This window comes from Verticillium dahliae, genomic scaffold, assembly GCF_000150675.1.
Source record: "Verticillium dahliae VdLs.17 supercont1.3 genomic scaffold, whole genome shotgun sequence".
NCBI classification, from domain to species: Eukaryota; Fungi; Ascomycota; class Sordariomycetes; order Glomerellales; family Plectosphaerellaceae; genus Verticillium; species Verticillium dahliae.
The window spans coordinates 1405453-1428953 of NW_009276940.1; the positions used below are offsets into that span (position 1 = coordinate 1405453).

Sequence of the window (23501 nt, forward strand, 5' to 3'; positions counted from 1 at the left end):
AGTTAAAGCTCTCCTTACCTCCTCCTTGTGAAGCCTCATGTACTCAAACGACACTGTAGGTAATAGGAGAGATGCGCTGCGCGTTGAAGACATCCAGCCAAGCCTCAGCGGCGTCACCAACCTCAGCCCAGCGGGCCTTGACTGTCTCGGCCTCTTCCTTGCCAAATTGAAGTGATGCTCCAGCAGTCTTCACCTGGTACTGGCTGCAACGAGTATCCATGTCGGACAGAATGTCAGCCATTTGAGCCACGCTGGACAGCAGGTCCTCCAGTGGCTGCGAGAGGTGCTCCACCGCCGCCACAGAGCGCTCCATGACGACGATAGCTGTCTTGACCAACTGCACAAGCATGCCAAGTTCCTGGAGACTCATCTTGTTGAACAGCGCCTTGCCGAGCTCCGTTCCGCTGGCGGCATCCTTGACTGTTCGAAGCACTCCGCTGAGTGCCGTCCAGGTGTCTTGCGCCGCTTCCACGCGTTTCTGAATGGGGATTTCCTTTTCAGTCTTCTTGGTGGGCGCAGCAGTCTCCTCACTCTTGTCTCCAGCCTCCTCGGGAACTTCCTCCCCATCCGACTCGACCTTGGGCTTCGCATGGCCATTGGTGCCATTGGTGCCGTTGGTGCCGTTGGTGCCGTTGGTAGCCTTGGTTCCATTGGAAGCCTTACCATCCGGCGTGCCTTCTTCCTTGTCTTCCTTCTTGTCGCCGTCCTTGCCAAAGACGACACCGCCGGCCGCGAGAAGGGCAGGAATGGAAGCGATGGCAACCCCTGAATAAGCAGCAAATGCAGCAGCAGCAACCAAACCGCCAGTAGCGAAGCCGGTCAAGCATCCTTCAACAATGATGCCGGTAACTTTGTCGCGATAGGCCTTGTCGCGGCGGGCGAGATCAATGTTGGCGCTGGAGATGGCCTTCTTCAGCTCTCCGATGGACGCCTTCACAAGCTTGATTTTACCACTGAGCTCAGCAGAGGAGTTGGCCAGCTGCGACTTGACGCGAGCAGATTGCTTGCGTGCCATGGAGACTGAGCTGAAGGTACCCTTGAGGAAGACATGCGGAGAAATCTTGCCACTGGCGAGGTTGTTCGCACGGGTACTCTGCAGAAGAGCCAGCGTGTTGATCTGCTCAACGGTCCCGTAATGAAGCGCGGCCGTCTGGGTGTAGGCATTCCTGATGCTCTGGATGACTTCGTTGAGTGTAACCTTTCGGTTAGAAGCAGCGTCGAAGTAGCCAACGATATCTTCAGTGTAAGTAAGCCTTTGCAGCTTGCCGATATTTTCCCAGACGATGGTCGAGTTGTTAGTCTGGGCCTCAAGCTGTGACAGCAGGACGGGAGTGGGGGATGCAATCTGCACCAAAGCTGAATCGGCAGCAACATCTGCAGCAACACCAAGGCCTTCGATGTCCATAGCCACCGCCGAGTTCTGGCCTCCCTGAAGCATTGCCTTGACCTCGTCCGCTTCCTTGCGGATCTGACCCCACTGCGTATCCGCCAGCTCCTTGTACGCCGCGGCATCGATCTTGATACCGTACTTCACAGACATCAGAGTTCCGTAAATCGAGCCAAGGTTGCCGCTTGTGCGCTCGCAGAGCTCAACCCAAGTCTGGGTGTGTCCCATAAAGGAGTGACCGCTTTGGAGGTCCTGCGAACACTGCGAGATTTTGCGTTGAAGCTCATCAATCTCCTGGCTGAGTCGGCTCTGCATCTCGTTGGCTTTCTGCATAGCCGACATCCGACCAATCCCAAAGTCAAAGAAGTCTGTGACGCGTGGGCTCAGTATCTCCCGGAGCTCAGCTTCACCCCGGGCATGGGTGCTTTGGATCCTGTCCCCGAGGAAACTGATTTCACGCTGAAGACGTTCCTGCTCCTGCTGAGCCAAATGGTTAAAGTCGACGAAAGCGTTGTTGGCGAGCCTAGCCTTTTCCATTGCTTGCTTGCATGTGAGGAGTGCTTGCGCTTGAAGATAGGCAACCTTTGAGATCTCCTCGTCCGACTCAGGAACGGCCGGGATCTGCTTCATCCAACCCTCTGACACTGAGGCCGTGCTGAGAGTCATATCCAACATGGAAAGTACGTTGTTTCGAGCCTCGCCCAAGATACCGTTGAGCATGCCGCTGCTGGGATGGTCCGATGAGAACGGGGCCGCAGTGGCAAAGATGTTCGTTGCCGCATCGATTGTGTTCTTCAAAAACCAGTTTTGTACTGGGTTCGGGCTGTCGAGCTGAAGACCTCCCAGCGCAAACCCAACGGGAGTGAAGCGCGCAAAGTCGGCAATGACTCCGAAAATGTCCGCAGACTCGTGCGACTGGACTTGAGTCTCAGGGATATCAAGGTCGACGTCGCGCGAAAAGGCGTCCGACACAAGGTTGACGGTCATCCCCATGGGGGTGAAGCGAGCAAAGTTGGCCAAGTCGCCAAAGATATCAGCAGACTCTTTGCCGTTTGACTGCGTGCTTTCCGGCTGTTCATTGAGGTCAACATCACGGGCAACGGCCTCAGCCGCTGTCCCGATCGTGTTTACAATCATACCGACGGGACTGACCCTCGCAAAATCGGCCAAAATGCCAAAGATGTCACCTGATTCCCTCTGTTCATCTTGAGGCGCTGACTCAAGGTCAACATCGCGTGACACAGCCTGTTCGACCATTCCGACGGCCATCCCGAGAGGTGTGAAGCGGGCAAAGTTGGCAAGATCACCGAAAATGTCCGCCGCCTCGGCCCCCTCCCGCTGACGAGCTTCGTCCAAGACTTGAGCGACGGTTTCGGGCGCAATTCCCATCTGCCCAGTGTAGACGTCAATGAGGTCTGCAACCTCGAGATGCTTCACATACTCGTTGAACTGATCGTTCTCCAAAGCTTGCGTGGCGATATTGACCTGCTTGTTGAAGAGAACGAGGTTCTTGAATCCCGGGTCGACAGGCGAAGTCTCGAGTGACTGCAGCTCAACGTCGGTAGCTTCATCATCGTCATTGTCCGAGTCGTCGTCAGAATCATCCCGGGGAATCTTGATGCCGGTTCTGTTCAAGACAGCAAGGTAGGTCGCGCAGCCGTTCTTCATCTTGGTCACAACACTGATCGAAGCCTCGATGGATGTTGTGTCCTCAAGAACGCCCGCGCCGATCTGGAGCGCTGTGGCCTCGTTCATGCCGCCAAGACTCGAGGCGGCATTGAACATACGGCCCCAGAACATGTTGAGATTCTCGTACATCTTCTCGAGGTCACCAAATCTGTCCGCCACGGACTTTATGTCAGTGATGGCTTGCTGTACACCCCTCGCCTCTGCTTCCAAGTCCTCGATCTGCCCAGCAAGCTTTGCTGACTCGCTGCCAAAGTGGCAAGCCGCCACAAGTCCGCCGGCAAACAACGCGCCGCCGACAATGCCCAAAGCGATGACACCAACACCAGTCACAGCGCCGAGAACTGCAAGACCAATGCCAAGGAGCATCACACCAATGGAACCCCAGAAGGCAGCATCCATCTTTGCCTTGGCTTCCTTTGTGGCCTTAATCTGAGCTTGAAGCGAGACAAGCTTATCGCGAAGAACAATGAGCTGTTGGTCGAGCTGGGTACGGACCGAAGAGAGATCGGTACCCATGCCGTTGACGGTGTCTTTGACAGAGCTGGACTGCTTGCGCATGATTGTAGCCCAGATCTTCGTCTGCATAACAAGCTTTTTCGCTTCCTTGATGGCAATCTTTTGCTTCGCTGCGCTGTCCTCGTTCTTCTGGTACTCTTCAGCCGTCTCAAGTTGCTTCTTGAGGAAAAGCTCTTGGTTGGTAGCAAATGTCTGCAGCTTGCTGACCACAGGGTAAATGCACTTCTGAGTGTCCATGTAACGGTCCCGCAGAGACCCCGTGAGTGTCTCCAGGTCCAACATCACACCAGGGGAGGCCACGCCGAGGTGCGTGACGCCCTTTTGTTGGATCCACCGCTGCCAACCAGCCTTCTTGTCGTTCTTAGCGGTCTTGTCCGATGGATCATTGACCGTCTCGAGGCGGCGACGATAGATCCAGCCGTCGGTCTGAACAGCAACGGGACCAATGTCAGTGGCGGTCAGCTCGAAGAGCGGGTCCACAGCCATTTGGTCCGAAGCAGTGAAGGTTGCAGCATCGAAATCCACGTCGAGATTCCAAGTGTTGCTGCCACTGTCGTAGGCCACAATATTTCCATTGAAGTAGGCCGCCTGCTTGATGCTGAGAGCAGCCGCTGCCTTGTTCTTGGCGTCGGAGCCGTTCTTAAGCTCCGTGAACGAGTTGTTGCTTCCAGCCAGGTCGCCGTTCAGAGATAGCAGGCGACCGTCCTGTCCCAGAACTACGAGATGGAAGCGAATGTCTTTGCCGGAGAGACGTGCAAACGGGAGGATACTCCAGGCGTTGCCAACCGGAAGACAGTTGTCGCCTACTTTTTCCCAGGACTCGACGTACAGTTTCGGCCAGTTATCAACTGCCTTCTTGACCTCGGGGTCCCTGTCATCGCGATGCTTCCTGCGCCAGATGGCGGTACCGATGGACATGCAAAAGTCTCCCTTGTAAGGGAAAAAATGAACGGCTTTGCTGCTGTCGATGTTGACGTTTTCGGGGATACGGCCAAAGACCGACCAATCCTCCTCTACGCCGAGAACGCCGCGGCTCTTGGTCTCGGTGTACATGATGTTGTCGCCCTTAAGCCCAACGATGGGAATAGTGTTGAGCATTGCGTTGTAGTTCTTTAGGTAAGGCTTGGTCTGTGGGAAGCGATCAAATATTAGCGAGTCAAATCTGAAACGAAGGGTGCGATGCAAGGGTTTATCGTACCAGAATGTCTTTGAAGGTATCGACGATTGGTCCGATGTTCTCGGCCATCTTCTCGAGTGAAGGGTTCTGCTTGCCAAGGCCGGAGTCCTTGCCAGACATACCCTCTCGGATCACATCGCCTGGCGGCTTGTTGGTATCGTTGGCAACGTCCATTGCTACCAGCTCTGGCTCGACGTCGGCGGCATCTATAACAACAGAGGACTTCAAAGCGGACTCGACATCTTTGATCTGGCGCGAGATGAGTTTGAGAACCTAGAAGATTGTGTCAGTATGAAATCAACATGCTTTACTGCTCGATAAGGCCCTACCCGGTTCTTGGCGATGATGCTTTCAACATGCTCCTTAGGCGAAAGGTCGGGAGCACTGCCTGAACGAGCGTGAGCATCCTCAATATGGTCGGAGACCTTATTGGCCGCATGGATGATGTCGAGGACGGTATGCATTTTGAAGTAAGAATAAACTGGAGGATTTTGAGCAAGTAAGTGACGCTGGCAAGAGGTATGATAAGATGATTTGAGTTCGGAAGAGAGGATGAAGAGATGGTGTCTGCTCAAGATTCAAACTTTCGATGACGGTCGAGTTATCTTAAATAGGTTTTCCGGACCAGTGACTCTCCTACCTTCTTGGCTGGTCTTTCGTTCTACAAGTTTTGCTCTATCTGGCAAGCATCATCGAGCTTCTCTTTGCATCGACGCCACTCAATGAAGCGGAACCGTGGAATAGACCAGACTCGTCACCGGTCCTCGTAATGCTGAACTATCGATTTCGGTGACATGGGAGCTCAGGTATGGATACATTTCCCGTAAGACGCTGACATGAGCCCGGAGCGAGCTCCCCGGAGACGATCGTGGCATTCGTCGTGCTGAACAGACATTCAGATGCCAAGTTCGGTTAGAAGAGACTGACAGGTCAATACGGAAGGTCTTCCCTGAAGCTGAAAAACGACATCTCCAACGGGGGAACGTAAAATGACCCGAGAGCATCACTTTCTGTCCGAATCTGTCTGGGGGCGAAAGCCACTGGCGAATCGGAACCTTTCGAAGTTCGTACTGTGGTTGGAAGTCTCTGAGGAATTCAGGGGCCCTGGTGTCTACTCGCCTGCTGCCGCAGCCACGCGATCACCCTCGTTTACCCCGCAGAGTCTAGCCGCATGGCTCAGACCTCCGCCGCGACCCTGCTTTTGGTCCATGATCACCAGATATGGATTGTGGCTGGCTGGCTGAGCGGTGATCCCTCGTCGTGCATCATTTAGGGGGCGTCCATGATGCGGCCTGGGCCGTTCCCGCTCCTAGCTATCGATCTCGCCGCGCGGCTAGCTCGCGAGGCTGAAGCCTCATCACCATTCTGATGGACGCCCAGGCCACGGTCTCTTGAGACACGGCTGGCAACTGGCTGGCTGAGAGCTGATCGTGTCCCCGGACATTTACAGGGGTTCGTGCACGCTACGGCAGCAGCCGTTCCCGCTTCTGGAGCCGACATGGGAAAGTCAGTGCTCGATTGGGAGAAGCGTCGAACATGGGTTCTCCGCCACGTTATTTTCTCTCGGCTGAGTCGCCAGTGCCATGAAGTCGCAACGTCCGTGCGGAAACAGTTGACGAAGTGTAAACAGAGGACGCCGATTCCGGGTCCTACTGTATGTGCAGCGAAACGACGCGACCGATCACGTCTGTACCCAAAGTGAACAGAATTCAAAGAGGAAGAGACTTATTACGGCATCAGATTGATCGTGGACAGGTTGGTCTTTGACGTGGGACGGCGCGACGCGAACTGGTGGATCCCATTCCACGTGGCGCCCCACCTGCAGCCATGGCGAACGAACGCGACACGATCCATGTTGCGTCGGATGGAGAATGGGGGAATGGTGGTGTGAGACGACAGCTTCGATCGACGCGCAAGCCGAGCAACAAGGTCGTCGACAATCGATCCATCGACAACGAAGTCATCGACGATGAACATATCAATGATGAAGCGACCGAGGGTCAAGCCAGAAACGAGCCGACCGACGATGTGGAAATCACGGAGCGAAGAGCCAATAGGCGCGGTACCAAACCGACGGTGCGACGACCAATCTCCGGGACTCTTGGAGGGCAGCCGGACGGAAGAGCGTTGCTGCGCGCTATGGAGAAACAGATGGAACTACAGACGAAGATCATGAGAAAGGTCCTGGAAGAGTCCCAGTCACAGTCGACAAGAATTGAAGAGCTCCAGAACGAAGTGGAGAAGCTTAGGAAAGCCCTCCATGCGACCACGAATGAAACCCAGAGCCTGCGTGCGAGCATCGAAACAGTCACTACGACGATCGCAGGGCAGGATAGATCGGGGCCGTCCTACGCAGACATTGCCCGGATGCCACAGGCCGGCCAACTCAGCAACACGAGGCAGGCTACCATGACAACGCCACCGACGCCAATAGACATGGTCTTCTGCACGATCGACACATCCAGGATGGAGGACGAACAAGGTGAACAGCTCACACCGGGCGCTATTCGTACCCTTACGGAAGGCGAGGTCAGGGTGGACCAAAGCCAATCCAAGTGGCGTTGCCTGGCCGTGACCAAGGACCCGAAGAAGCCTCGAATCAGAATTGCCTGCAGAAACGAGCAGGAGCACGCCATGGTGAAACAACTGGTGGAAGCCAAGCTGCCTCGAGGAGCTAGGATGCTGCGAGACGAACTCTATCCTGTCAAAGTCGACTACGTGAGCCGCATGGTGGTCTTGGATGAGGCGAACACCATCCGCAGTGGGGCCGCGGAGGAGATTGGCAAAGAAAACGACGTACAAGTTGCGAAAGTAGGCTGGCTAAGTAACAGGGACGTCCCGAAGGCATACGGCTCAATGGTTATGTACCTCACGAAGAGAGCGGACGCGGAAAGGCTACTCGCGGAGGGCTACGCCTATGCGGGAGGACAATCTGGGAGGACCAAGGTCTTCGAATCTCGTCCTCGCCTCGACCAGTGCTACAACTGTCAACAGATGGGCCGCGGCCATAAAGCTCACCAGTGCGACCGACCCCAGGTGTGCGGGAAATGTGCCAAGGAGGGGCACCACCACAGTGCCTGCACTGAGACTATCCTCAAGTGTGTTCCCTGCGGAGGTCCCCATGCATCTTTCAGCAGAAACTGCAAGAAGCTCTACCCATCTTTGAATGAGTAGTACGCTCCGTATGATCCAACTCAATGTGCGAAAACGCGGCGAGGTTCACGAGAGCCTCATGAACGACGAGGACATTCAGGACGTAGCGGTGCTGGCGATCCAGGAACCACAGGCACGGATGATCAAAGGACGGCTGTTGACGACGCCGATGGGACATCACAGATGGACAAAGATGGTCCCACCAACGATTGGGGAAGGACGATGGGCGATCCGAAGCATGCTTTGGGTAAGGAAGGATTTGGAGGCTGAACAGGTGCGGATAGAGTCTCCGGACATGACAGCAGCATTGTTGCGGCTTCCAGGGAAACTGGTACTGGTGGTGTCCGTGTACGTGCAGGGGATGGACACCCAGGCATTACAGGAAGCGTGCAACACCATACGTAGAGCGGTCGCGGACGCCAGGAGAGCCGCAGGAGAGGTGGTGGACGTGGTCATTGCGGGCGACTTCAATCGCCACGATCAACTATGGGGAGGAGACGACGTGTCTCCGGTACGACAGGGTGAAGCCGACAACATCATCGACCTGATGAACGAGCTCTCCCTCTGCAGCATGCTCCCGAGGGGCACGAAGACTTGGCAAGGCGGGGACCACGAGTCGACAATCGACCTGGTGCTGGTATCAGAAGACCTAGCTGCGGCCATGATCAAGTGTACGACGAACGGAACAGAGCACGGGTCGGACCACCGCACCATCGAAACGATTTTTGATGTATCAGTGCCGGCCCCGAAAATCCAGGACCGACCTCTGTACAAGAACGCGCCATGGAATGAAATCAACACTCGAATTTCCACTGCACTCGAGACAGCCCCGATGGAAGGCACGGTCCAAGAGAAGACGGACAGACTCATGTCAGTGGTGCTGGAAGCAGTACAGGCCTTGACACCAAAAGCCAAACCATCGCCACACGCGAAGCGGTGGTGGACGGCGGATCTTACGCAGCTCCGCCACATCCACACACATTGGAGGAACCGGGCGAGGGCAGCGAGACGGGCAGGACGGAACGATGAAGCACTGGAGAACACGGCCAAGGGAGCAGCGAAACAATACCACGGTGCCATTCGACAACAGAAGAAAACCCATTGGAACGACTTTCTGGCCGACAACGACAACATCTGGAAGGCCGCCAAGTATCTCAAGTCGGGCGACGACGCGGCATTCGGCAAGGTGCCGCAGCTTGTAAAGGCTGATGGCACACGGACGACCAACGGCAAAGAGCAAGCGGAAGAATTGCTTACGACTTTCTTCCCGCCCCCACCAGAGCACATCGAAGAGGAGGGTGAGAGGCCGCAGCGCGAATCGGCTGTCACCATGCCTGACATCACGATGGAAGAAGTCGAGCGCCGGCTTTTCGCGACGAAATCGTGGAAAGCACCCGGTGAGGACGGGTTGCCGGCGATGGTCTGGAAACAGATTTGGCCAGCCGTCAAGCACAGTGTCCTTGCGATTTTCCGCGCATCGCTAGAGGAAGGAGTACTCCCCGACCAATGGAGGCATGCCAAGATCATCCCGCTCAAGAAGCCCGGCAAAGGAGACTACACCATCGCCAAGGCTTGGAGGCCCATCTCGCTCCTCGCCACGCTCGGCAAGGTTCTCGAGTCGGTTGTTGCGGAGAGGATATCCCATGCAGTCGAAACCCATGGGCTGTTGCCCACGAACCACTTCGGGGCCCGCAAACAGAGGTCAGCAGAACAAGCGTTGGTGTTGCTGCAAGAACAAATCTACGCAGCATGGAGAAATCGTTGGGTGGTCAGCCTCGTGAGCTTCGATGTGAAGGGAGCATACAATGGAGTATGCAAAGAGAGACTCATTCAGAGAATGAGAGCGAGGGGCCTCCCAGAAGATTTGCTCCGTTGGGTAGAGGCATTCTGCTCCGATCGGACGGCGACAATTCAGGTCAACGGCCAAGCATCAGAGGTCCGGACCCTGCCTCAGGCTGGACTACCGCAAGGATCGCCACTGTCACCGATCCTGTTTCTGTTCTTCAACGCCGACCTTGTACAACAGAAGATCAACTGCTATGGAGGAGCTATAGCCTTTGTCGACGACTTCACATCCTGGGTCGCTGGACCAACCACGCAAGACAACCGTAAAGGGATCGAGGCGATCATCGAGAAGGCACTGGACTGGGAGCAGAGAAGCGGGGCGACTTTCGAAGCGGACAAGACGGCGGTCATCCACTTCACCCGATGGGCCAAAAGGTCCGATTCGGAACCTTTCACTATCAAGGGCCAAACAGTCAAACCCAAACAGCATGTCAAGATCCTCGGCGTGATCATGGACATTGGACTCAGATACAGGGAACACATTGCAAGAGTGGCGACCAAGGGACTAGAGGCTGCGATGGAGCTGAAACGACTGAGAGGATTGACCCCGGCGACAGCACGGCAGCTATTCACGGCCACCGTGGCCCCAGTGGTGGACTATGCCTCTAACGTCTGGAGGCACCGATGCAAAGACCGGACGGCAGCAGCAATCTATCGCGTCCAAAAGGTCGGAGCGCAGGCAATTATTGGAGCGTTCGTCACGATAGCCACAAGCGTAGCAGAAGCGGAGGCTCACATCGCCAGTGCACCAGAGCGATTCACGAGAAGGGCCATCAAGCTATGGACAGATCTCCACGCATTGCCTGAGACCAACCCGCTTCGAAAACTGACCTCTCGCATAAAGAAGTTCAGGCGCTTCCACCGCTCACCATTTTTCCAACTGGCAACTTCGCTCAACGAAATTCCAATGGAGGACCTGGAAACAATCAACCCATTCACACTGCCGCCGTGGATGGAAAGAGTGCAGACCGTCACTGAATGGAACGACGAGGATGCAACACTGACGCGGGTCGATGAGGAGGCCACGGTGCGCATCGCTGTGAGCAGCTCGGCACGAAACGAGGTGGTCGGCGTCGGTGGAACCGTCAAGGGGCCAGGGACGAGGCTCGAGACGTTTTCCTTCACCCACGGCATGAGGACCGATCAGAACCCATTTTCCGGAGAACTGGTAGCGGCAGCATACGCGTTGCGATTTCTGCCGCAGCTGAGGGGGCAGACCGTGACGCTACTGACAAGCAACAAAGCCGCGGTGCTGACACTTCGAAACCCCCAACAACAGTCTGGACAAGAGTACGTTCGCTGCATCTACGAGGCGATCACCCGACTGCGAGAAACCGGGAACACCATCTCAGTCGTGTGGCTTCCGAGCCATCTCGACGACGACCTCCTGAAGAAAGCGAAAGGAGAAGCACGCAAGGCCAGCCGAGATGGCGCCTTGCCTGAAAAACAGTTCCCAAAGATGCGATCCACCACCCTCAACGCTGCAAGGCGCAAACTACGTGTGGAAAGACGACTACCAGATAATGTTGGAAAACTCTCGAAGGAAGTCGACATAGCACTACCCGGCAAGCACACTCGAGAACTATATGATAACCTTTCCTGGATGGAGGCGAGCATGCTGGCCCAGCTCAGGACAGGCATGGCGAGACTGAACGCCTCACTTTTCCGAATCAGGGCAGTAGCTTCAGCCCAATGCGCATGCGGACAAGCGAGAGAGACGGTGGAGCACTTTCTCCTCCGATGCACACGATGGGCAACACAACGAGCCGAGACACTCATGCGCCCTGGCACACAAAGAGACAACATCTCCTTCCATTTGGGAGGTAAGACGACATCAGATGGTGATGATTGGAAGCCGGACATGAAAGCAGTCCGAGCTACGATACGCTTTGCGAAGGCCACGGGCCGACTGGAGAACGTGTGATCCCTTGCGGGGGCCTAACACACCAAAACCCCCCTTCTTCTACTAACCGAACCTAACACCCACACCTCGTGTCAACAACAGTAAGCGCCGCTTCAGTCGCCGTAGATAGGACTCTGAACACTTGAAGAATAGCCTTCAAGCAGCTTGCCAATACAATCTAAACCCCACGAGAAACCGGCGGCAAGACAGAAGACGAGAAAGCAAGAGCGGAAAGATGACCTATTATGGGCTTGGGAGATTCGGACAGACTAGAGGAAGCGACCGTGTACAATAGCAAATAGTGCCTTATTGGCTCTAGGCCACCAGGCGTAATAAACTTGTGTGTGTGTGTGTGTGAGTCGCCAGTTTCACCCGCCCGGTTGTCGACTACTCGGCACTGCAGTCCGTAAGAGTTGCCCGTCTTCTAACTTCAAGCTAACGATGTTTGAGATAGAGGACTGGTCTCGACCGATAAGTCATCAGTTTTCGGAATGCTAATCGTGAAGTCTGCATCAACAACACAGCTGAACCTCCTGATCCAGTGACACACGTGGTTGAGAAGATTCGATAGTCGGGCCTAGACCGAACACAATGGCAAGTCGAGCGATGGCCGGACTCAGCTTTCCTGTGGCCATGACATTGCCATATCTGCGTCGAGCTTATAAGTCACTCCTCGTCAGCATGTTCATGACTTTCCATCCCATAGCCACTCTAACAAGTGTCTTGCCGATACATCACCTCCTCTGTCACAAGTCTTCGCGATCACCTTTTTTTTTGTCACTCACCATTTATCATCATGTCTTTAGAAGCTAACCAAGCGCCCGACACTGTTGAGCACTTTCAGTGCTTCGAGATTCGAAACCCTCCCGAGACGGAAATCGAGTCCCTCCGTATTGCCTTGGAAGAAAACCCCCAAAATGCCCTGGGATCGACCCAGGCGCTTCCTGAGTGGACAGGTCCGGAGGGTGGAGATACTGATGAGTCGTATCTCGCTGTCAATATCAAGAAGAACTGGCAGCCAGGTCGTACGCTGAAGATCAAGTTCCTCTCCGGTGAGCCTGCTCTGCACGACAAGGTGAAGAAGTATGCGGACTGGTGGCCCACGTATGCCAACATCAAATTCGCCTGGTAGGTGAACTCCGGCACTGCTTCTCGTTCATTGACAGTCCCTCTGACAGCTCTCTGTGCTCAGGCTCCCCATGGACGCGCCAAAGGCGGATGTTCGCATCGACTTTGTGCAGGGAGGAGGATCGAGCTCACGCGTCGGCACCGATGCCCTGTCTGAGACGAACCAGTCCAAGAGAACCATGAATCTTGACATCAACCTCAGACAACCGGAGGAGTTTATCCGCCGGAAAGTACTTCACGAGTTCGGCCACGTCATGGGCTGCGAGCATGAGCATCGTAGGTGATCCCAATCTGCAATGGCCAAGTGCCTCAAACGTCCAGCCCTCAGCTTCTGACCATCCACGTAGAGTCGCCCCTTGCCAGCTTCGAGTGGAACACGGAGCTCATCTACGAAGAGCTCAGCCGGCCGCCCAACAGCTGGCCAAGAGCCACGATCAACTACAACGTGATCAAGCGCCTCGAGAGCAGCGAGGTCAACGCCAGCGCTTACGACCCCGACTCCATCATGCTGTACCAGTATCCAGCGCGCTGGTTCAAGAACGTTGGAGCCGTCGCGACCAAGAACAACACGACGCTCTCTGAGCGTGACAAGGAATGGATCGCCAACAACTACCCGCCCTGGTCCAGCGATATTGGGCAGTTCAGCACGCTTCGTATGTATCCCCGACATTGGCCGGGCTGCGCACCCAAAGCACATTCCCAACCGAGAGCACATGGCTGACGAGAACGTGCTTCCCACCAGAGGTCAGGTCGTGGGACAGCGTGAGCACCGATGCCGACCGCAAGGACGTGGCTTTCGAGCCCGCGTACGCCGACCCTCCCCGCTTGGCCATGGGCCTGAGCTGGCTAGACCTGGACTACACGACCGACATATCCGTCGCCGCGACCGCCGAAGACGTGTCGGACGACCACTTCACAGCCGCCATCGCGCCGGGGCCCGACTCGCGCGTCTTCTCGGCCGCGTGCTCCTGGCTCGAGGCGTCCGCTGCGGAGCCCAACATCAAGACGGGCACGTGGGAGGTCAAGACGGACGGCAAGCGCGCCTCCAAGCTCTCGACCATTATCAAGTACGACGCGCGCTTCGAGGGCGGCGCGGCGCCCACCGTCGTGGCCTGGTTCTCCGGGCTCAGCCTCGGCAAGGACTCGGCGTGGCGGCTCAAGACGCACGTGTCCGAGGCGAGCCCCTTCAAGTTCAGGCTCAACCTCGAGGTCGGCACCGACACGGACCTGCGTGGTGCGACGATCACGTGGGTGGCCTTCCCCGCCGACAAGGAAGGCATCACGGGCGGCACCTTTTGCACCGACGACGTCCCCGGGTCCGAGAACGCCGGCACCGTCGACTTCAGCGGTGCCGGCTTCCAAGTGGCCCCTGCCATCATGATGGCCATTAGCGGTTTCGACTTTGAGAACGGGCACAACCTGCGGCTGCGCGTCAGCCACTCGTGCGTCAACAAGGACTCGATGATGTGGCATCTCGATAGCTGGCTCGATTCGGCCCTGAATACCGCTACTGGCGCTTATGTCGCCGTGTGCCCACCTAATGTTGACGAGGATCTCTAAGTGGTACATGAGCGATGGACACGAAACAAATTTTATGCATGGGAATAGTTAGTTTGCAATATAACATTCTGATTTGGATGATCTCACAACAAGGATTCATAGTCTGGCCGTCCTTCGCCGGCTTGGTTTCATACGTACGTGGACACACACGAAGAGAACCACAAAACATCAAACGTCACCCAAACTCTACGAGTAGAGTTTTTTTAACTTCGTTACGCGTCCGCTTTGCGTAGTAATTTACTGTCATGTTTAAAACCCAATGTTGGGTCGGTCGTGTTCATTTTGGCTGGCATGAAATGGAGTAATTGGCCAGTCCACTCCAATGGCGATGCTCCACGCCGAGAGGTGCCTCGTTGCCTTGTGTTAGTCACGAAGCGCCTTGCTTGCAGACAAAACGTCCTGTCACCAACACACACGCACCGGTTTGATGCCTTACAGACCTTCTGTTCCACCATGTCTTCCCTTGGCAAAGCATTACATTTGTGCTTGAGAAATGGCGTGCTCGTGGGCTGGCTCTGGTCCTCGGCAGTCTCAACGCCCCGATATCGGCGTCGGATCACGATGGGTTATTTGAATGCCAAACCAAGGAGCCAACCCTATATCAAGGGGCAATCCAAATACGGACGATGACAAAGGATCACCGAGACTAGCTGCACACCATTATGGTCTGGTGGTGTTTGGTAAAAACGCCATGCCCACTTACCTCCCGTGAAAGAAGCACGCTACAAGGCGGTCAAGTTTTTTTTTTCTCGAGGGAGTAAAACGGGTTGAGGGTGCGTGTGGAGAGCGCTGTAAGCTCGAGCGCCCTGGAACCAACCCCATGGGGGGTTACAACATCACACCAAACTCACGATGTCTCGGCATTCTCTCCGTTGTGCAACAGCTCAAGACTGATCGGTGCACATGAGATTCTGAGCGACATCCGGGCTTCGTTCCGTTCAAAAATTTATCATCGTCGGTCTTTTCCAGGGCTGCTTGCCCAACGACCGAACCGCCGCCTCATAACCTCACCGCCATTATTCTAGTCCTCCTGAGTAGAATGAAGCCAGCGGGCAGACAATACCAAAGCAGGTAAGCTGACGATAGTCTGAACTGGCTGGGAGGGCCAATATGCAGGGACTCCTGTCACGACGCCCCGCGCCGCTCCTCCCACGCCCCATCCGAGCCGAGCAAAACACCTTTGTCGGTCGAGAGACATCGTGAGAATACCAGCATCGCGACTCCGATGACGGGATCGTGGCCCCGTGAGGACGCAAATTGGGTAGAGCGAGCGACACAGTGCCGTGGACATGGTGGTAGGTGCTGAGCGTGTCGCCTGAAAAGAAGAGTCTGGGCCGTGGACCCCGGGCCCACTCCGGACAATGCTTGACGTAACAAAAATGGCAGGGTGGCGGTCGAGACCTTTTGCCGGTCGCGCCCGGGGTCTGTTCCTCACGGAATGATCACGGAAGACCAGCATGGCCGGGCGGTTGCAAAGTCGGATGTGCGTCCGGCGGGGGCGTTCGGAGTCAATACTGCAAAACACTGTAATAGAAAACTGGGCGTTCGGGCACGATGCCCCGGAGGAGGACAGGATCGCGATCCGGGCACCTGCCGACCTCCACTTGCTTGTAGGTAATGACGACAACATCAACAGTGCCATCGCGATGTGAGCTCAAGAAAACTGGGGGACAGAAGCTCTGACCCTGGGCGACGGAGAGAAACGTCCCAGCTCTACGGTTCATTATCAGATCAAGAGCTTTGGACGGAGTCTTGGGAGCTGGTGGTGGGGGTCGTGCCAAGTCGATACAGGGCGGCACTTGGGATGTTGGGTGGATTTTATCGTGTAACAGTTGAGTAACAGGATTTCCGCATCTGGTGAAAGAGATGCAAGTTGGGCAGATGGGCGGGCTGTCCCGGTGCTTAGCGGGCGAGGACCCTGGCGGGTAAGAGAAAGTGGTGCATGGGACCCAGACCGCATAAACGCTTTTGAGCCTGAACGTGGTGAGTCGTCCGTGCCTGACGGTTCACGATGTTTGTCGATGTTTCTTTCGGTGAATTCGGTGAGCAAGGAGCGCAAGAGTGACCGAGGCCAAGACCTGCGAGCAGATGGGGGAGCTTGATGGAGACCAGTGCATCGCGTCTGTCGAGAATGTCGAGAGGTTGAGAAAGCGCCCAGCCCGCGGACCGCGGAGACATCAATTTAAGACGTCACGTTCGTCCTGCTTCGAGCTGGCGTCGCTCCCAGCAGAATGCGGGGAAAGAGGGCTTGCCTATTGCCCTGGTCAGTACGCGCCGTGGATTTGCGATCAGGGCGGAGAGGCGTCACAGAAGTGATCAGGTGAATTGCCAGCGTGATCAAGGCATTGCGCCCACTGCATCAGAACTGTCGATGTCATGGTTCATCGTATGAGGAGAGCACCGACAGCGACGAGAACGAGGGGCGTATGCGGCGCCTGTCGCAGGTGGCTCTGCTGGAGGGTCGCTCACTCCTGCTGGTGTTAGGGCGCACGATCGACATGGTAGAATTGGATGTGGTGAACCAACAGAAGGACGTTGATATCAATGGTCTTCATGAAGCTTAGCGAGAACTGAACTGGCAGGCACGCTGGGCAAAATATCCGCCACTGCCTTTCACCGAAGACGCCATCGCCATCGCGATTTGGCAGGAACAGGCCGGAGGTTCGTTCCCGGCAACGAGCCACTGACTGACTGGCAATGCCCATTTGACATCATTATCCGGGGAAGGATCGCCTGCAAGGTGTGATCTTCAGTGTCCTAAACGGGTTAGACACTGGCATCAAGGTTTTGCGATGGGGCTTTTTGTGGACCCTTTTCATCTCTCCAGTGCAAGCATACGGTGCGGTACACACGGAAGGCAGGAAGCAAGGCAGGCGCAAGGAAGGAAGGCAGTCACTCAGGACAGGAAGTAATGATACATGTACATGTACAGTAAGGCGGGCAGGCAAGCCAGGCAGGGAGAAAAGGCACCAAACAAACTCTGTGCAACGACAGCTTCACCTTCCAAGGCAGGAAAAAGCTACATGGTCGCATCGCCCTCCACTCCCAAGAGCTTGTGCGAGGATGATTCGACTTGAGAGCATGTGCGCGCCCCTCCATGAATCATGCATCCCCACTCCGGCCGGTCCTGAGCAGAGTAGAGGAAAATCTTTTGCAATTCCCCTGTTATGATCGCTGCTATTGTCGGTGATCAGGTACCAGTAGGCGAGAAGGTGTGGAGGACGTGCTCACAACCCACCTCGGGCCCAGCTGGGAGCTTGGGAGGCTTGGGAGGGATGCACGTACAGTAAGAAAATTTCTTACCACAGAAGCCCAGAAGCCAGAAGGGGGAACACCTGGGTCAAAGGACTGGCTGGGCTCGACGCTTCTGGACGCGCACATGGTGGGGAAGGGGACCCATCGCACATTGCGGACAGCCGCCCTCGTGATTGAGAATTTTCTTCCTGGCAGAGACCTTGGACAGGCTGCACCCTGCCCAGGCACGCTCGGCGAGCACCCGGGGCGTGTCAATCCATCATGCTTCACAGCATTCCTCTGGATGAGGTGCTCAGCGACGCGGGTCCACAACACCGTGGGCATCGTGAGTGTGTCGAACGATGTCAATGACGGAGGACAGACGGTGGATAATGTAACGGAATCCCTCCCGACACACACACACACACACTGGGCCACCAACGTCTTCAGTACAGCTTCAGCATGTCAATTGTAATGCAAGCTGTGACTCAGATGGCATGTTGATTTTGTACTTGCTCTTCCATCTTGGAAGAACAGTTCACTTGCAACGAGCCCAGCAGTCGTGCAGCTACCCCGCATCGTGCCTGGTGACCAGGCGATGCGTGAGCATGCTACAGGTACTCGGGCGCGGCGCTGCCCTGTAACCGCAGCGCATCAGCAACCGGCGGCGATCGCCTGGAGCTTAATCATGACAGGATCATGCGACGGACCTGCGTGACCTGAGGTACCGTAGCTTGCGTAGCTACCCTGACCTCGCTACATGTACCTACCACTGTACAGGAGCTTGCTCCGGGCTCGACCAGTCGAACGACTTTGGAGCATGGGGATGGCATGACGACGCGAAGACCCAGATGTGCTGACGAAATACAGTGGGCATGCCTACGTTGGCCCCTGTGGTCACGAAGCATCAGCAGAGCGCCAGGGCGAAGCGGCACCAGGACCCCTCCCTCCTTTCGCACCAACCTCACACCCTCATCGAAACAAGGCATCGCGCCATCTCATCCGGACAATTGCATCACACGCCATCACCGCCCGGTTGCGCGGCCGGCGGCTCGGCTGGCTACCAAGGTTCCCGGTTGCAGATGTTGTGGCAGATCGGTGTGGTTCAGAGGGTCAGGGCCAACAAGACAGGAGACGGTTAGGCAGTGGACGGTCCGTCGTGCCACACGCAATCCTTAAAATGCATAAGATCTTTTCCGGCCGTTTGCGACGCCATGGGCCCTCAACCTCGCGCAATTCGGGCCATGCATGCATGCACGGTAGCGGTGTGGTGCGGTACTCCCCATCCGTCACGCCCTCTGCATTACACCGTCGCTTCTTTGAGCCCAAACTCTATCCTCCCTGCGACCCCGTGTCGTGGACGGCCGGATGTTTCTGACGGAGCATGGGGCACTGTCGTGAGAGACGGAATGGCCAAAGACAAAGAGGTCCAATTAATTAGGCGTGTTGGAGGGGTAGGTAGGTAGGTAGGAGAGGAGGGGCAGAGTACGAGGCCTGGATTCCTGGACTTGCCTCTCCATACGTCCCTTGCCTGACACACAGACCAGAGACAATACAGCCTGGCACTTGCCCTCGACGACGGTGACTGCCCCTCGAGGTTCGAGCTCCAAGCCCTGGAGCACGTCAGCAAGGGGGCCGTTTGGGCCAGGTCAGGTGCCACCACAAGAAAAAAAAGAACAGCCCCCCGCCCCTGCCACAGGCCACATGGTTCCTGTGGGCTGTGGGCAGTGAGTCCCCCCAAGTAGTGGAGTGGTAAGCAGGCACTGGGAAGCAAAGTGCAGGCACGCCCCAGGACTCCCTTGAACACGCCCCCCCCAGTGCGTGTCGAGGAAGCAGCAACGGCCCAAACCGAGCCGTGTCATTCGAAAGCGCATACACGGAGCAGACCAGGGGAACCAATTCATGACACATAATTACTCTATGAAAACCACCGGGCATCACGACATGGCGAGCTTCAGACGAATACTAATAATGTTTGACGTCTGCCCTTGACGCCATAGAAATTGTTTTCGTTCTTCATCTATTCACCTTCTGAGCTCTGCCTTCTACGTTGCGTTGAGCCTCGACGACCTTACGAACCCGTTCCCAGCACCATCATCCATTGCCTGCTTTCTCCACCATACCAGCTGCATCTGCACCCAGCATCGCGCAAGCCTGCTCACTTACACGACCCCCCGGTTTATGACCCCTCCATCAGAATCGCCTTGCGCAACTCGTTCTCTCGAACCGTTTTCTTTACGGCTCGCCAGACGACACCAGCAGTCTCTCTCCTCTGGGACCCACGAGGATTGCGACCTACTCTCTGCCCGCCTCGCGACCCCGACCGGACCGACCTAGCAACGCTGTCGCTGCAGCCCAAAAGCCCCAGACACCAACTAGTCCTGCAGGGGCGCAAAATTCTATCCCGTCAGCTGGACACGTCGAAACTTCATCGCCTGCCTGCCCCGGCGACTACCCCGCAATCGCTGCATCGGAAATCCTTAAGCAAGCTTTCCAGCACCAACTAGCGGGCTGAATGGGTCTGTTGCTCGCCTGACGACGGCACAAGACAGAGCAGCATACCATCGTCCTCAACCCTCGATCCTCGCCTGTTCGATCAGCTGAGCTCTTCCCCTAAAGCGGCCCCGCCCCCCTCCATTGCCAGCTCCTCCGCCTTGCTCTCTCCCTTGTTGGACCCGAGCAATCAGAGCAGTCAAATACACGCCACATCACATCATACCGACTCCTCATTTCGAAGGTTTTTTCTTTCCCTCAGGGATTTGATCACCGCCAAGAATAGAATCCGGGGAAATCCAGTCCAGTGACACCACCAGCACAGCACCAGCGCAACTATTGCCGTCACCATGCCCCACAGAGTCGCAGATTTCCTGCGGGCTTCCACAGAGACGTTTTCTGCCACTGCTGTCAACACAATCAAGTCATCCATCCGACCCCAGCAACAAGCTCCCGTGCGACGTCGCATTGAGCGCTTCCCATCCTACGACCCCAGCCTGTCCGAGCAGTACGACGAGATTCCGTATCTGATGTATGCACCTGAGCCTGCTCCCGTCAAGGAAAAGAGAGAGCTGGCCAAGAGGGAGCGCAAGGAGAAGGACAAGATGCTCAAGAGCCACAAGAAGGACAAGACCAACCACCGCATCTCCCTGCCGTTTGGCCGCAGCAGGGAGATCCACGAGAACCCACATGCCGCGCTCGATTGGAAGATTGAGAGCCCGCCAATCATCTTCTTCGGGGACGCCGAGTCGTCCTCGGGCGCCCTTGTGTCGGGCCAGATGATCATTGAGGTCAAGGACGAGCACCTCGAGATTGAGAACTTCTCCGCGGCCCTCAACATCCACGTGCACCAGAAGAAGCCTTTCATGGTCAACTGCGCCGACTGCCTAGACCAATACACGGAGCTCAAGAAGTGGACATTTCTCAGCCACCCCACCACGCTGCGCAAGGGCAGGCACCAGTACCCCTTCTCCATCCTTCTCGAAGGTCACCTGCCGGCCAGCCTCGACACCCCTCTCGTGTCGATTGCCTACGAGTTCAAGTCGGAGGTGACCCTGGCCAAGAACGCCAGGATCTCTGCGCTGCCGATCAAGTTCTGGAAGGATTTTGACGTCAAGCGCTCCCTCGTGCAGCCAGACACGCCCCACCACTCGGTGCGCGTGTTCCCGCCCACCAACATCAAGGCTGGCGCCGACTACGACCAGGTTATCCACTCGACCGGATCGCAGCACGCCGTCCAGCTCCGTCTCGACGGTCTCACGACGGTCAATGACGCCACCAAGACGGTCGAGTACTGGAAGCTCAAGAAGATCACGTGGAAGCTCGAGGAGACGATCAAGACGGTCGCCCCCGCCTGCAAGAAGCACCAGCCTACCACCCCTGCCGAGGGCTCAGCCCCGGCCGCGCAAAAGGGTGCCTCGCGCACCGAGACGCGCATCCTCGGCGAGAAGCACATGCACGACGGCTGGAAGTCGGACTACACGGCCACCGACGGCCACGTCGAGTTTGGGTTCGAGTACGGCGTCGCGGCGTCGCTCCTCGCCTCTTCGAAGAACGGCGCGCCGGGCTTTGCCTGCGACAGCCGCTCGCTCGACGGCACCTCGGTCTCGCACGCGCTCATGGTCGAGATGGTCGTCAGCAAGGAGTGGGCGCCCGCCGGCAAGCCGCACCTCGCCGCGCAGACGGGCACGGGTCGCATCCTGCGCATGCAGTACCACATTATGCTCACCGAGTGCGCCGGCCTCGGCGTCAGCTGGGACAACGAGGCGCCGCCCGTCTACAGCGACGTGCCTCCGAGCCCGCCGGCGTACCCCAATGCGCAGCCCATCGACTACGAGGCGCTGGAGATGCTCGATGCACTCCGGACGAGCCCAGAGCCGAGGGCATGAAGACATGGCGTGGGACATATAGAGCCCATTTGGCATCGCGTCCCATATGGATGCACATGACGAAACGATAATGAGACGAAATGTTCTCGTGGACATGGATAGGGAGAGAAGGAAAAGCACATTTGTTTGTACTGCATCTGGTCATTGGCTTAGCACTATACCCCCCTCTGTATTTTTTGAGTACTTGGATTGTTTTCATGAACTTGAAAGCGGATGGGCTGGTTTGTCGCTCTATTGAGGGCATTCATCAAGGGCGTTTGGCGACATTTTTGGGCGGCTCACTCCTGGAGCGATCGGGGCATACAGACCCCTAGGCGGCGAACGCATAATTCTACTCTGCTGGCTACGGCCTCACTTATTGACTGGTTCTCATTTCTCATTGTCATGTTCTCATGCATCCTCATGGTTCTTATTCATTGTCGTGCATGGCTCGTTGAGTGTGGTGCTGACTGGCGCATATCACGAATTGCCTGCCTCTCATGGCAAAGTGAGTAGACGCTGCTGGTACTCGCGGGTTGCGTCAGAACGACTCAAGGCCCCCACGTCGGGCAGAGGTCAAGTCAGGTCGACGTTATTCAGCCATCACCATTGATCGATGACTGACAAGCAACACGGGGCGTGCATGCCAATGATGGGGCGAGGGCTTACCAATGACCAAAGCCCGGCCGATGAGCAATCGCCGAGTGGGCAAGCGCGATCCGTGAGACGACGAAAAAGGCAGGCGCGCCACTTCCCAAGTCGAAGGTGATGATGTAATCAGCGGGTTTCCCTTTCCGCGTCGAGATGCCGCCATGTCCAAAGGCTTTAAGACCCCCGCAGCCTCATGCCTTCCTTGGATGTTTCCTTGGATGCTTCCTTGGATGCCTCCTTGGATGGATGCAAGCTCTCATCAACAAGTGTCCTAGGTACGGTAGTCAGAGCATGCATCGAGTCACAACGACAGCACGCCAACTCTCTCGCAATACCATTCCATTGTCCGTGAGACAAGCACCAGGGACCAGCGTCGCAGCGCCCAGATTCACCAGCCTCGCCAGATCCCAACAACCACAAGCCAGATCCGCGAGCAACAGCACAGCCGCCGCCATGACGACCGGCACCTTCAAGTACATTGACCTCGACTCCTTCACCGGCAAGCCCTGGGGCAAGGTCGACGTCGACAAGACATCCTACCAGCGTGTCGAGCGCCAACGCTCCGTCGCCGACATGCGGGCGGCCGGGCTCGACAACTTCTCCACTGAAACCGCCGGCTTTGGCGTCTACCACGCGCCCTCGCAGGAGAAGGCCTTCACCGACGACGCCGCCGTGCGCGGGCCCTACTACGCCGAGGTCGAGGCCCTGCTGCGCGCGAAGCTGCCGGGCGTCACCAAGGTCGTCATCTTCGACCACACCATCCGCCGCCGCGTCGAGGGCGCCGCCCCGCCAGCCCGTGCAGCAGCTGCACGTCGACCAGACGCCGTGGCCCGCCGAGGCGCCGCGTGCGGCGCCACGTCGAGGACCCCGGCGGAAGCAGACCGGCCTGCTGCAGGG

The 23501-nt window shown here is 56.6% G+C and overlaps 4 protein-coding genes across 4 annotated transcripts; 3 read left to right on the forward strand and 1 right to left on the reverse strand.

Annotated features, from left to right (window-relative positions):
• Positions 1-43: 43 nt before the first annotated feature.
• Positions 44-5233, reverse strand: VDAG_02078 (uncharacterized protein; the record flags this gene model as incomplete). Its single annotated transcript, XM_009658107.1, has 2 exons — positions 44-4720; positions 5099-5233. The coding sequence occupies 2 exons, from the start codon at positions 5231-5233 to the stop codon at positions 44-46; spliced, it is 4812 nt and encodes a 1603-aa protein (XP_009656402.1).
• A 7233-nt stretch (positions 5234-12466) lies between these two features.
• On the forward strand, positions 12467-14358 carry VDAG_02079 (metalloprotease; the record flags this gene model as incomplete). Its single annotated transcript, XM_009658108.1, has 4 exons — positions 12467-12798; positions 12863-13074; positions 13146-13451; positions 13541-14358. 4 exons carry the CDS (start codon positions 12467-12469, stop codon positions 14356-14358), a joined length of 1668 nt encoding a protein of 555 aa, XP_009656403.1.
• Positions 14359-20435: 6077 nt separating this feature from the next.
• VDAG_02080 (LDB19 protein) lies at positions 20436-21974 on the forward strand (the record flags this gene model as incomplete). Its single annotated transcript, XM_009658109.1, has 1 exon — positions 20436-21974. One exon carries the CDS (start codon positions 20436-20438, stop codon positions 21972-21974), a length of 1539 nt encoding a protein of 512 aa, XP_009656404.1.
• A 1083-nt stretch (positions 21975-23057) lies between these two features.
• On the forward strand, positions 23058-23449 carry VDAG_02081 (uncharacterized protein; the record flags this gene model as incomplete). The annotated part of the gene is made up of 1 exon (XM_009658110.1): positions 23058-23449. A coding segment is annotated over one exon (392 nt), but the record flags the coding sequence as incomplete, so codon positions are not given.
• Positions 23450-23501: the final 52 nt, after the last annotated feature.